The sequence below is a fragment of the Hakea prostrata genome, chromosome 11 (assembly GCF_041222555.1).
Source record: "Hakea prostrata isolate BN-2017 chromosome 11, UWA_Hpros_2, whole genome shotgun sequence".
Taxonomy (NCBI): Eukaryota; Viridiplantae; Streptophyta; class Magnoliopsida; order Proteales; family Proteaceae; genus Hakea; species Hakea prostrata.
The window spans coordinates 16,702,522-16,716,367 of record NC_142610.1 but is presented as its reverse complement, the minus strand read 5'-3'; the positions used below and the strand labels follow the sequence as shown (position 1 = coordinate 16,716,367).

Genomic DNA, 13,846 nt, shown 5'->3' with positions numbered 1-13,846 from the left:
CAACTTTTTTTTCATTTTTTTTTTACTTTTTTTCCATTTTTTTTTATCCTTGATAAAAATGAATTCTTGTATTCATTTCTTTTAAATGGACAATTTACAGAATGCAAATTAATAACAGAAAGGCCCTAAACCAGATGCATGGTTAGTTTCACATCTTGAATTGAATCAACATAACCTAGAAGTACATATATATAACAACAATAGACAACTTAGATGAATCCGTCTATAAATAATTTATGGCTGACTTTCATGTGTGTCAGTCAATAAGGAAAACTCGCATAGAATTGGTACTTGGAACCATAAATTAGAGTTAGAGAGAGACGATAGAAAGGTCAACAACATGATATGTGGCTCTCGAAATCCCTTAACTAGTAGATCCATAATTGGTTTTATAATTCGAGGATATGAAGGTCAAATTCTCTCTTTGATCTTCAATGATATCTCCATAGGTGAAGCTTTTCCATTTAGGAGTGGTCTCTTAGAAGTGGTTGGATTGCATAAGATAAGATTGAAGTCGAGTCCTATAGCTTGGAGGTTTTTATTAATGGTGGAAGCCCGATACCCTGTCGCCTAAAAGTGATCCTAAATGATATTTGCAAGTTGGTTGAAGTTCCAATTTCCTTATCCATTTCTTATAGTCCTAGAGAGTTTAATGTAGTGCAAGTGGACTATCTAATCCTAAGGGCCCTATCAAATGATTGTATGAAATAATGGCTACATTTCATTATGTGGTTAGGTGGGACCTATGGTTCCCCCCAGTCTCATGCCCTTCAGGTTGATGAAATTCTTTTTATCAAATAGATCCTTGGCTAAGAATGAAAAACACTGAATATAACTTCAAATTGTTGCTCTGCTCCTACTACCCCCTATAGAAAATAGTAAGGGAAATTTTCTATCTCTCCCCTGTACTGGCTCGTTTACTCTTACTCCGTCTCAAAAGTTTCCCATTTGATTCTCCAAAAAATATGAATTATTACATTTCCTTTTCCTTTGATTTTTCCACATGGCCAAATTTCTTTATTTTTTTCTTCCTTTAATTGATTAAAGCAATTTCTTTTTCTCCCTTTTTTTATTTAAGGAATCTGTAATAGGTGACTAGGTGTACTTTTATTTTAATAATTTTTATATTTAAAAGCTTTCTTATTTTCCCTTTCTCCTTCGATAGATTCTTATAGAAAATGGATGTGTATCCAATCATGTTTGATGGATTATGATGAAGACCGAAGAAGAAAAAGAGTAAACACATTTAGTGGATTCCTATAAGAAGATAGATAGGGAAAATAGTTTTTTGCTAGAAGGTCATTTGTATTAAGGGCGATTTTTTTTTAATTTTTTTTTATATTTATTATAGTCATACAATAATACACAGGTTGAGAGGAACCTCAAACATTCAATCATGCAACAATAGTTGCTCCAAATACCCCAATCTCACAAGAACCTCAATACTTTAAACCTGTGCTCACTCATTATTTAAAATGATATCGAGAACGTCTAGAGGCATCCCAATCTAATTTACTCTTAATCATAGCTGACCAAGGTAGAAATAAGCAATTCCAACAAATTAGGAAGAGGGAAAAAGTATAGAAATAAAAAATTACATCTAATTACATACAATGGACTCCTATAAAGGATGGAGAAAAGGAAAAGAAGTAAATAAAGGAAAATAGATATAAAGAATTAAGAAGCGAAAAACAAAGAATAATTTGCTCATTTTGAAATATCATGGGAAAAGAAAAATAAAAAAGTAAAAGATTTTTTCTTGGGGAATGAGAAGTGAAACATATGAGAGGGGAATACGAATAAATATATAGTAAGTATAAGGGAGAGAGAATATTTCTAAAAAATTAAAGATACATTTAAAGGAGGCACAGTGTCTAACTCATACAAAATATGAATATACACAAACATAAAAACATAACAGAACACAAAATGATTTTTTTTTTGTGGTGTAGTAATGAATCTAATTTATCCAAGTTGTGGACATTGATTCATTTTCATCTATTGTGGCATTCGATTATTCTTCACCTTTTTTTTCAGCATGGACACTATAAACCTAGCAATGAACATCTATTTTTTCTCCAGAATAACTCTCTTCCAGCAATCAATCCAAATATTAAACTAGAGCAATATCCTGCCAAGGCAAACCTCCAGTCAAAGATACATGTTTCATTATCATCATCATCTCCGTATTGAAATGTTGATGTGGGAGTTTAAACTTTGCACTTCCTTGTTAAAGGAAAACCACATAATCTTGCATTTCCCTCATAGGACACAATTGAAAACGTATTGAATTGGTTCCCTTGTGGAATCATTCCCTTTAAATCATTGAATGATAGATTCAAGACTTCAAGAAACGTCAAACTTGCCAATTGCATTGGGATTTCTCCAGAAAGTTTATTTCTTGATAGATCTAGTGACTCAGGTCCACTTAGATTTCCCATCGAAAATGGAATTTGACCTGTTAGGCTATTTCCGGATAAGTTGAGAACTTTCAATGCTTTTAAATTCCCAATGCATCGGGGATTTTTCCTACAAAGAAGTTGTTGGGTAGATCAATGGTGGTGAAGGTGGTAAAAATTTTCTACACTTCCAAGTATACTCCCTTCTCAGTGATTGCAATTATGTCTTGATAGTATCCAAAACCATTTGTACCATAGTAATGCAAGTCGGATGTATCCTTGTCAGACATCATAGCCTTCCAGTGACAAATGTATTGCAATGGTAAATCTCCACTAAAACTATAAAGAGAGATCAATGACAGTAGGCTTGGGAAGGGACGAGAATGAGGTTGGACAGGTTGAGCAATGGGACCAGCAAACATGTTAGACCTCATAACAAGAACTTGTAATGCAACAAGATTTCCCAACCAATGAGAAAAGGTACCATTCAACTGGTTTTCTGAAATATCCAATATCGTGAGTAACTCACAGTTGCTGAGTGATCTCGGAATTTTTCCATGAAGCTTGTTTGCATTGAGTTTGAGGGTATGCATATTGCACCCATCTTTGAATAGAGCAGGAGGAATGGGTCCATGTAAATTGTTCCTTTCTCAATTTAGCACCCCTATATTGCTTTTGTTGAGGCAAATTAGAATGCTATCGCTCAATTTGTTCTGGGACAAATCGAAGATATCAAAGTTTCTTATTTTGCAAATTGAGGAAGGGATTTTTCCAGTTAATTTGTTGTCTGAAATTGAAAAGAAAAAGGTGGTTTCAGAGAGAATGGAAGTGAGATTCCCTAAGATATGGGATACACCTCACTGTCATACTCATCAAATGTTTGGGAAGAGCATGAAGGAGATGATTGACATTCTTGCATCATGTTTGAGTGAAGATCAAGTACTTCCAACCTGTTGAAGGAGTGATCGGGTATTGGCAATTCCAGATCTGTGATCACGTTGTTAGAAAGGTTCAGATGTCTCAATTTCTTTTTCCATATCTAATTGGGTATCTCACCACCAAGTCTATTACTACCAATATACAGAGTATTCAATTCCTTGATATCCTTAAGGAAATCTGGGAATCTTATGATTCTATTTTCAGAAAGGTCCAGTGCATCTAATTCCTTCTGATTCTTCAAGAAATTTCTTAAAAATTCACTGATGTTGCAAGAATCCAACTTCAAATAAGAAATCTGAGCACTGACAAAATTGATGTCACTACTATGATTATTGTTGGGGAAACCATCATAGGAAAGATTTGTATCTTCTCCTAAGTAGCTAAAGTCATTGAGTGAAAGTTCAAGGTAATTAATTGTACCTTTGATCTTTGAAATTGAGCTCATCAGGTCTTCTCCTTTCAAATGGTTGCCCTTCAGACATAGTGAGAAAGGAGAGGAGTTGTTGTGAACAGAAGGAGGCTCATTTATGACTCTGTCAAATTGGTTATTGGACAAGTCTAAAATCATTGATGGAAAAAAAAAACAATGAAGAGTGGATAGGCCCTTGGAGTAAGTTGTTGCCCAAATCTTGTAATTCAAGATTGGGAAACCTACCCTTGGAAAAGCAATCAGGAATTTAACCACTCAGATTGTTGATTGAAAGACTCTTTATTTAGGAATCCGTTATAGGTGATTTAAGTGTAATTTTAACTTAATAAATTTTATTGTAAAATATTTCTTATGTTTTCCTTTCTCCTTTGATAGATTCTTATAGAAAAGGGAAGTGTATCTAATCATGTTTAATGGATTGTGTTAGAAGAACAAAGAAGAAGAAAAAAAAAAAAAGTAAACACATTTAGTTGATTCCTATAAGAAAATAGATAGGGAAAATATTTTTTTTAATAAAAGGTATTTGTATAAAGGCAAAAAAATAATAATTTATTATAGTCATACAATAATACACAGGTTGAGATGAACCTCAAACATCAAATCCTGCAACAATAGTTGCACCAAATACACCCAATCTCACAAGAACCTCAAGATTTAAACCTGTGTTCACTCAATATCGAGGCATCCCAATCTAATTCACTCTTAATCATGGCTGACCAAGGTAAAAATAAACAATTCCAACAAAATAGGGAGACAGAAAAAGTATAAAAATAAAACAGTTACATCTAATTATGTATAATGGACTCCAATGAAGGACGGAGAAAAGGAAAAGAAGTAAATAAAGAAAAATAGACATAAAGAATTAAGAAGGTAAAAACAAAGAATAATTTTCTCATTTTGAAATATATGGGAAAAGAAAAAGAAAAAGTTTTTTTCTTGGGGAAGGGGAGGTGAAACATATGAGAGGGGAACAAGAGTAAATATAGAGTAAGTATAAAGAGAGAGAATTTTTTCCACAAAATTAAAGATACATTTAAAGGGGGCACAATGTCTCACTCCAACCAAAATTGAGTATACACAAACATAAAAACATAATGGAATACAAAAGGGAAATTTTTTTGTGGTGCAGTAATGAATCTAATTTATCCAAGTTGTGGATATTGATTCATTTCCATCTCTTGTGGCATTTGATTTTCCTTCACCTTTTTCTTAGCTTGGACACCATAATCCTAGCAATGAACTGAGAACATCTATTTTTTCTCCAGAATAACTCTCTTCCAACAACCAATCCAATTATAAAACCAGAGCAATATCCTGCCAAGGCAAACCTCCAATCAAACATGCATGTTTCATTATCATCATTATCTCCATATTGGAATGTTGATGTGGGAGTTAGAACTCTGCACTTCATTCTCAAAGGAAAACCACATAATCTTGCATTTCCCTCATAGGACGCAATTGAAAACGTATTGAATTGGTTCCCTTGTGGAATCATTCCCTCTAAATCATTGAAGGATAGATTCAAGACTTCAAGAAACGTCAAACTTGCCAATTGCCTCGGGATTTCTCCAAAGAGTTTATTTCTTGATAGATCTAGTGACTCAAGTCCACTTAAATTTCCCATTGAAAATGGAATTTGACCTGTTAGGCTATTTCTGGACAAGTTGAGCACTTTCAATGCTTTTAAATTTGCCAATGCATCCGGGATTTTTCCTACGAAGAAGTTATTGGATAGATCAATGGTGGTGAAAGTGGTTAAATTTTTTTGCATTTCCAAGTATATTCCCTTCTCATTAATTGCAATTGTGTCTTGATAGTATGCGGAACTATTGGTCCTATAATACAAATCGGACGCATCCTCGTCAAACATCATAGCCTTCCATTGAAGAATGTATTGCAATGGTAAATCTCCACTAAAAGTATTCAAAGAGATATCAATGACATGTAGGCTTGGGAAGGGACGAGAATGAGGTTGGACAGGTTGAGCAATAGGACCAACAAATCTATTAGATCTCAAAACAAGAACCTGCAACTCAACAAGATTTTCCAACCAATGAGGAAAGGTACTGTTCAACTGGTTTTCTGAAATATCCAATACTGTGAGTAACTCACAGTTGCCGAGTGATCTCGGAATTTTTCCATGAAGCTTGTTTGCATTGAGTTTAAGGGTATGCAGATTGCACCCATCTTTGAACAGAGCTAGAGGAATGGATCCATGCAAATTGTTCCTTTCCAAATTTAGCACCCCGATATTGCTTTTGCCAAGGCATATTGGAATGTTGCCGCTCAATTTGTTCTTCGACAAATCCAGGATATCAAAGTTTCTTATTTTGCAAACTAAGGAAGGGATTTTTCCAGTTAATTTGTTGTCTGAAATTGAAAAGAGAATGGTGGTTTTAGAGAGAACGAAAGTGAGATTCCCTAAGATATGGGATACAACCTCATTGTCATACTCATCAAATGTTTGGGAAGAGCATGGAGGAGATGACTGACATTCTTGCATCATGTTTGAGTGAAGATCAAGTACTTCTAATCTGTTGAAGGAGCGATCAGATAATGGCAATTCCAGACCTATGATCACGTTGTTAGAAAGGTTCAGATATGTCAAATTCTTCTTCCATATCCATTTGGGTATCTCACCACCTAGTCTATTACCACCAATATCCAGAGCTTCCAATTCCTTGATATCCTTAAGGAAATCTGGGAATTTTATAATTCTATTGTCAAACAGGTCTATACCAACTAATTCATTTTGATTCTTCAAGAAATTTCTTGGGAATTCACTGATGTTGCAAGAATCCAAGCTCAATTCGTTAATTTGAGCATTAACAAAATTGATGTCACCACTATGATTATTGCTGGGGAGACCATCATAGGAAAATTTTCTATCTTCTTCTAAGTAGCTAAAGTCATTGAGTGAAAGGTCAAGGAAACCAATAGTACCTTTGATCTTGGAAATTGATCTCATCAGGTCTTCTCCTTTTAAATGGTTGCCACTCATAATAAGTTCAGCCAGTGAGAAAGAAGAGGAGATGTTGTGAATAGGAGGCTCATTTATGATTCCATCGAATTGGTTATTGGACAAGTCTAACACCCACATGGACGGGAGAAAAAACAATGAAGAATGGATGGGCCCTTGAAGTAAGTTTTTTCCCAACAGCAGAAACACAAGATTGGGAAACATATCCTTGGAAAAGTAATAAGGAATTTGACCACTCAGACTGTTGTCTGAAATTTCCAGCATTGTGAGATGGCTAAGATTAACAATAGAAGGAGGGACTGGTCCAGATAAGTTACAATCAGAGGCAGATAATTCCTCCAAAAACAAGAGGTTCCCAATTGAACTTGGTAACATCCCTTGGCATTTTGTATGCGCAATGGACAAATATTGAAGAGAAGTGTTCATTTGAGGAAATTCTGGCAAATGAACCAAGAGGAGAGGATTATCAGATAAGTCTATGCTGATCAACTTAGGTTGAAGAAAAAAACTGCTTGGGAAAGCCCCGTAGAATCCACAATCCCAAAGGCTAAGGGCAATGAGAGAAGTGAGATTCATCAAAGAACTTGGTATTGTGGAAGTGAGATTCTCGTTGAAATCAAGGTATAGCTCTGTCAAAGAGCGAAAGCTCGAGATCGATGCATCCAAGGGACCTGTAAGTGAACATTCAGCCAATGACAACACATGAAGGTTAGGGAGTGCAGATGATAAGTGATGACACCAATCCCTATTTATTTGAGCCGACAAATTCACCCCATCAAGACGGAGTTCTCTTAACATGGTTAAGGTTTGGACAAACGCTCTCAAATTAGGGATTTCAAGTTGAAATAAACCCCCATGTTGAGAGAGGTCAAGTGAAACCAACTTGGTAAGGTTGGAGATTTCAGATGGGATTTGGCCCTGAAATTCATTATGAGAAAGATCAAGAGAAACCAAATTGGTAAGGTTGGCGATTTCAGATGGGATTTGGCTCTGAAAGTTATTGAAAGAAAGATCAAGAGAAACTAATTGTGTAAGTTGAGACATTTTTGACGAGAAACGTCCTGAAAAAAAGTTACCTGAGAGGTTGAGATGCAATAATCCAGGGAGTCTTACAAAGCTTGATGGTGCAAAGTGATCAAAACTGTTCCATGAGACGTCGAGCATTTGGAGGTGAAGGAAATTGAAGAGGGTACTATTGGAATGGATGGAACCATGGAGTGACGAATTGAAGAGAGCAAGGCCAACTACATGACCAGTAGTGCCATCGCAAGAGATGCCTTCCCAGAAGCAGCAATCAGTATTTGGTTTTCATGAGTTGAGAGATGTAGGATAGTTTATAGAGAGATGATAGTGCTTTTGCTTAAATTGCAGCAAAGCAGAGTGCTCATCATGAAGACATAAATAAGAAGTAGGAGAAGAAGAAAGGAAACAAGGCTGAAACAGAACTAGTAAGAAAAGAAGGAATTGCCAAGACATACTTCCTTTCTATTTCTTCAAAGGAAGTAAAAAAGGGTTTGGGTTTTGTAAATGTTGGACGATTGATGCATGAAGGAGTTCTTCATGCCACTTATTTATAGACAAACCATGAGAGACAATCTTTAAGAAGAATCCTAATAGAAACGTTTTGTATGAGCGTTGATAAGAGTATTTTCCAAACACAGCAATCAATTGATTGCTCTATTTCCTTGAAGATGTCGCATGATGGTGAGTGCCCGACGGATTTTATAGGGATGAAGCCTCAGAAGATTCTTTAAGAAAACAAGGCAACAACGCATTATCGACAAGAGTGACTGGATAATTTTGTGTAAATGTCTTCATATAGTTTGGAAGCTGTATCTCTACCCCTGTCAGTTAGAGCTTTGAAATTTCTTTCAAAATTTCTTTCGGTTCAATTGGGTTGAACCAAATAATGTTCTTGTAGGAGGCATATATGACTCGCTCCAAATAAGACAAAAGGTAAACTATTAATGGAAGAAAGAGAGTAAAAAGGAAAAGAAAGAAACTAATGCATCTAGTTTTTTTTTGGTAGAAACTAATGCATCTAGTTGGGAGTTACTTTTCTTTGGTTGGATGAGGTCATACATTTTCCTAATCTACTACTATTTTTCGGTCTGCTACACTTTTTGTAGAAAAAATATATACACATGACTTCAACCCTAAAAAGTTAGATGCAAGCCAATATTTTCTTTGGTAGGAGATGTAAACCAAATTTTTTTTAGGTAAGACATGCAAACCAATGACAATTAGTTACCTACTAACTATAGATATTTTATTCAAAATTCAAAATTCAAAATCAAATAACAAAAATTGTAGAAGAAATAAAGAAACATAGAATATAAAATCAAATAAAAATAAAAAAAAAGGAGAAAAAGAGAAACGATAAATAAATTGAGAAAGAGAAAGAGTACCTAATTGTGGAGTAGATTTTTTCTTCTAAATTTTCTTAACCCACGCTTATAGAAAGCGAAGAGAATAAATAGAAAGAAAGAAAATGAAGAGAATAAATAAGAAGAAAAGAGGAGAGAGGATATAGAAGAGAATAAATAGGGATTGAATAGTTACTTTCTAATTATGAATGACATTTTGATTTTTGAATACCTAATAAGATGCTTTTTCAAAAATTTCTTTTAACCAGGTTTATAGAAACAGAAGAGAATAAATAGGAAGAAAAGATAAGAGAGAATAGTGGGGAGAATAAATAGGGATTGAGGAATTATTTTTTAATTAGGAATGACATATGTGCCCATTATTTTACCTTAAAATTGTTCTCAATATTGGGTGGGGCAAATAGCGACATTTCACATATAGGAAGAGAAAAAAATGGAAAAAACAAGGGAATTAAGGGAATTTATTTAAAAAAATTAAAAATCCGGGGGGCCATGGCCCCCGTTGGCCCCTTCATAGGTCCGCTCCTGTAGTGTTAGGTGTTGGTAGCAAAGGTGGTCTCATAGAGAGCGGAGGTGCAGACATCAACGGCCGCCAACTGTCAGAAATTTTAGCCTCTTGCAAATAAGCCAAACCGACAGCTTATGACATGTCGCAAGGGCAAAATGCCATAACTTTGCAGCGGATGTCCGAATGCAGTCCAGAAACAAAACAACTGACTAAAAACAACGTAGTAATTCTTGTTGTTTGATTAGCTAAGACCTCAAACTGACTCGGATAATCCGCAAATGTTGAAGTTTGCACCAATTTAGACAATGAAGCTTGAGAATCATCATAATCAGAAGGACCGAAACATGTTTCTAAGGCTCGAATGAAATCCAAGAGGTAAATAATTTCGCCTCAATATTGCCATTGAAACTATTGTAGAGCAATTCCATCCATATGAAACAAAACAATTAACAATCGTTGATCATCTGGTGTTCCATGGAAGTCAAAAAAACCTCTCCGCTTTAAAAATCTAGCCTAGGATCTGTTCTAGCGAAGGAAGAAATTCTAAACAAATTGTGGTAATACCATATCCGCATCCTATTATATTCGGACGGATTCGGACCTCTCCGCTTTAAAAATCTAGCCTAGGATCTGTTCTAGCGAAGCGAAGAAATTCTAAACAAATTGTGGTAATACCATATCCGCATCCTATTATATTCGGACGGATTCGGATAATACCCTATCGGATTTCGGACTTATTCAGCCGGATGATAATCAGATAGTTATTTTCTTGAATAAATTATTCTAAATGGCAATAAATATAGATTGAATACAAGTTTTCGTCTACCTAGTAACATCTTTTTTTTTTTTTTTTTTTTTTTTTTTTTTTTTTGGTTTGCCAACCCCGGTTTTTTTAAACCGGTGTTCGACCCGCGTCGCACACCTGGCTGTGGTGGGTGAGTCTCCCAGCGGGGATTTTTTGCATCCACAAGGATTCGATACCGGAACCTTGCTTAAGCGAACCAAGCTGCTTACCACTTGGACCAACCCCCGTTGGTACCTAGTAACATCTTTACCACTTTATTTGTAAGTGTTAGGTTTCAAATTTAAGAATTTAACAACTTTATAGTTATTTTAATAAAAAATCTAGAAAAATACTCACATATTTCAAGTAAAAAATATATAAAATAAGAAAAACAAATCCAAATAAGTAACTTAATCGGATAATTTTATCGGACGGATAATAACCAGATAGAAAGGGGTATACCATATCCGCATCCTATTAGTAATCGGACGGATTCGGATACCTCTAAACGGATGCGGATGCGAATTCGGAAGCGGATTTCGGTTATCCATTTACACCCCTACATAGTAGAACTACCAGCGCGATCTCGTGACTTCGAGGGCATAGAATTCAACCTCAAGATCTGCTCTAACCGGTCATCCAACGGCGTCAATTGTGTCACTACCTCTGTTAGAGTTGGCATTGTTCGTCCAAGGCCGAGCACTGGTCTGTCAATGAGATCTGTATCAAATCGAGATGATCACTATGCGCCACTATAGTTGTGCTCAAAGTTTTAACAGTTTCACCAACATGCCTGAACCGAGTTCCTTCTGCCATGGCAGGTTGGACCAATGATAGAGACTAGAGGGAAAAAAAAAAAGATTCCAGAAGATAGGGGATTTCAAATATAGAAGAACAAGCTACTCAGAGAAGAAGATTTGGATGAACTTTCTTTTCTATTCTTTATTTCTTTGTACAGTATAGCTATTTATAGCTAAAGTAAGTTGCTAGAAACAACTAAGACTCCAATCACTAATTTACACGTGGAACCGCATACACCCATTGACCAAACTTACAACTAACATCCCATTACACTTTATAATCCTTCAAAAGCACAAGTAGGCGAAATACCCTAGACGTTCATTGCACCACTTCCTCGGTTTGTGAGTCATCTTGCACATAACATTTCTCCTCTTTCTTTTGAGCCCAAATTGGCTGCCCTCTCAGTGAATTTGAAGTTTTGGAATCGAACTTGTTTTGGTAAAATTAAGAACCTCAATTCCCAGCTATTTGCTCTTGCTTATATACTTGAGTTTGTTGCCAACTTTTATGAAGGATGCAACCAAATTAATTGGATTTTTTTATGCTGAAGAGTGTTTCTAGTTCCAAAAATCTTGGTCGAACTTTGTTTCAGATGGTGATCGTAATACTAAATTTTATCACTCATCTGTTCGTCTTACATTGCAGAGAAGACAGATTGCAGATCTTTTGGTGGTACTCTGAAGGTAGGCTCCTCACTATTCCTATGCTTATTGCAGCTGAATTTGCAAGTTTTTTAAATCATTATTTTCGCCCTCTTTTTTTGTGGATTCTCTTTTTAGCCATTGCATCTCTTCTGCTGATGTTGACCCTTTATTTTCGAGACTCTCTTTGCTTGAAATACAAAATGTTGTTTCTCCATTGGAGCCTTCTTTGAGAAAGATATTTCTGCTCTTGTTTGGAGTTTCTTTGATTCCTCAACTCTTCCTCCCTTTCTTAACCACATTCTATTGACCTTAATTCTCAAAACCCCTAATCCTAAAATTGTGGTGGACTGTCAGTCTTTTAAGTATTTGTAATGTTTCATACAAGGTGGTGGTAGAAATCCTAGCTAGGACTTAGTCTCAAACCTTTTCTTTCTTCTTTTATTTCGCCTCTTCAAAGCGTGTTTGTTTCAGGCAAATTAATTCATGATAATGTGTGATTCCCCATGAAGTGTTTAACTTCCTTAGAAAGAAGAAATTTGGGGAAATTGGGTTTGTCGCCCTTAAACTTGACCTTTCAAAGGCCTATCATAGGGTTGAACGGGGGCTTTTAAACCATGTTTTTCACCTTCTTGGCTTCCCTCCCAAATGGTGTGCTTTGGTTTAAAACCTTAGCCTGTATCTCTTTTCTTCTTGCTATGAAAGTGTTATCAAGAACTTTAGGGGTGCATAGGGATCTTAATGCCTTTAAGGGAATTCGCATTGCTAGAGGAGCTTTGAAAATTCGCATTGCATTCATTTTCTGCCGTGCCTCTCTGGAGGATCTTTACTACCTAGGCTGTTCTTGAAATGTTTTCTAGTCTCTCGGGTCAAGAAATCAACTTTGAAAAAAGCGGGTTGTTCTTTAGTTCTAATGTTGCTGAGGATACTAGGAAGGCTTTAAGTGATAACATTGGAAGTGTCCTCTCCACTCAAGGTTGTAAGTACTTAGGTACATCTTTAATCTCTTCTAGATCCCTTTTAAAGATTTCAAATTCTTAGTTGATAAAGTAAATTCTAAACTTAAGTTGTGGAAAGCAAATTCTCTAAGCTATGCTGGCCGTAGGATTCTAGTATCTTCAGTTCTCTCTTCTATTCCCACTTCTATATGTCTTATCTTCGCTATTCTGAAATCATGTGCCATGAACTTGATTCCTTTTGTTCGAAATTTTGGAATGAAATATCTCCAAGCCTTTGAATTCTATTAGGATTTGTTGGGAAAAAAATCCTGCAATCCTATGCACCAAGGGGGGTGGGATTTCGAAGGAATGAGGACCATTACAAAGACTTGTTATTGAAGCTCTCTTGGAGACTTTTAACTCAGCCTACTTCTATGTGGGCCGGAATCCTCAAATCGAAGTATTTCCCTAAGTCCTCCCTTTTTATCCAAAGATTTCTAAGAAGTCCGGCTCTCGCATTTGGAATGGAATCAGAGGTTCTATAAAATTATTAAAGGAGAAAGTAATCTATAATATTGGTTTGGGAAGCTATACTTTTTTGCCTTTGACATTTGGCTTACGTCTATACCTGGAATTTTCTCATCCAGCTAATTTCTCTAACCATTTTCCCTCTACCTCTGCTGGAGAATTTCTCAATCATGATTACTGAATATTCCATCCTCAGTTATGAGTATCCTCCCCCCTCATTTTTTTTGTGCTATCACTGAAATTACGGTGTCATTAAGAAGAGATTCTTGGTTGTTTACTCCTTCAAATCGAGGGCTTTTTCAACCAAAGTTGATTATCTATCTATTTTTGTAGTCTACCATCTCCAACCCCTACTAAGCTTAAAAAGTAGTGAAGTTTTTATGGCATTTGAATATTCTGCCGGTTATATAATAAAAAATTCTAGAGGTTATGAGACAATTGTCTTTATTTGAAAGATGAGATGACCTGTTGGTCTAATTGCTACCCCCCCCCCCTTTTTTTTTCTCTTGTG

General features: G+C 35.7%; 1 protein-coding gene across 1 annotated transcript; it reads right to left on the bottom strand.

Moving 5' to 3' along the window:
• Positions 1-4,966: 4,966 nt before the first annotated feature.
• On the bottom strand, positions 4,967-8,224 carry LOC149000432 (receptor-like protein 7). Its single transcript, XM_089139163.1, is given in 2 exon segments — positions 4,967-7,736; positions 7,800-8,224. Coding segments are annotated over 2 exon segments (3,195 nt in total).
• Between the last annotated feature and the right edge of the window lie 5,622 nt (positions 8,225-13,846).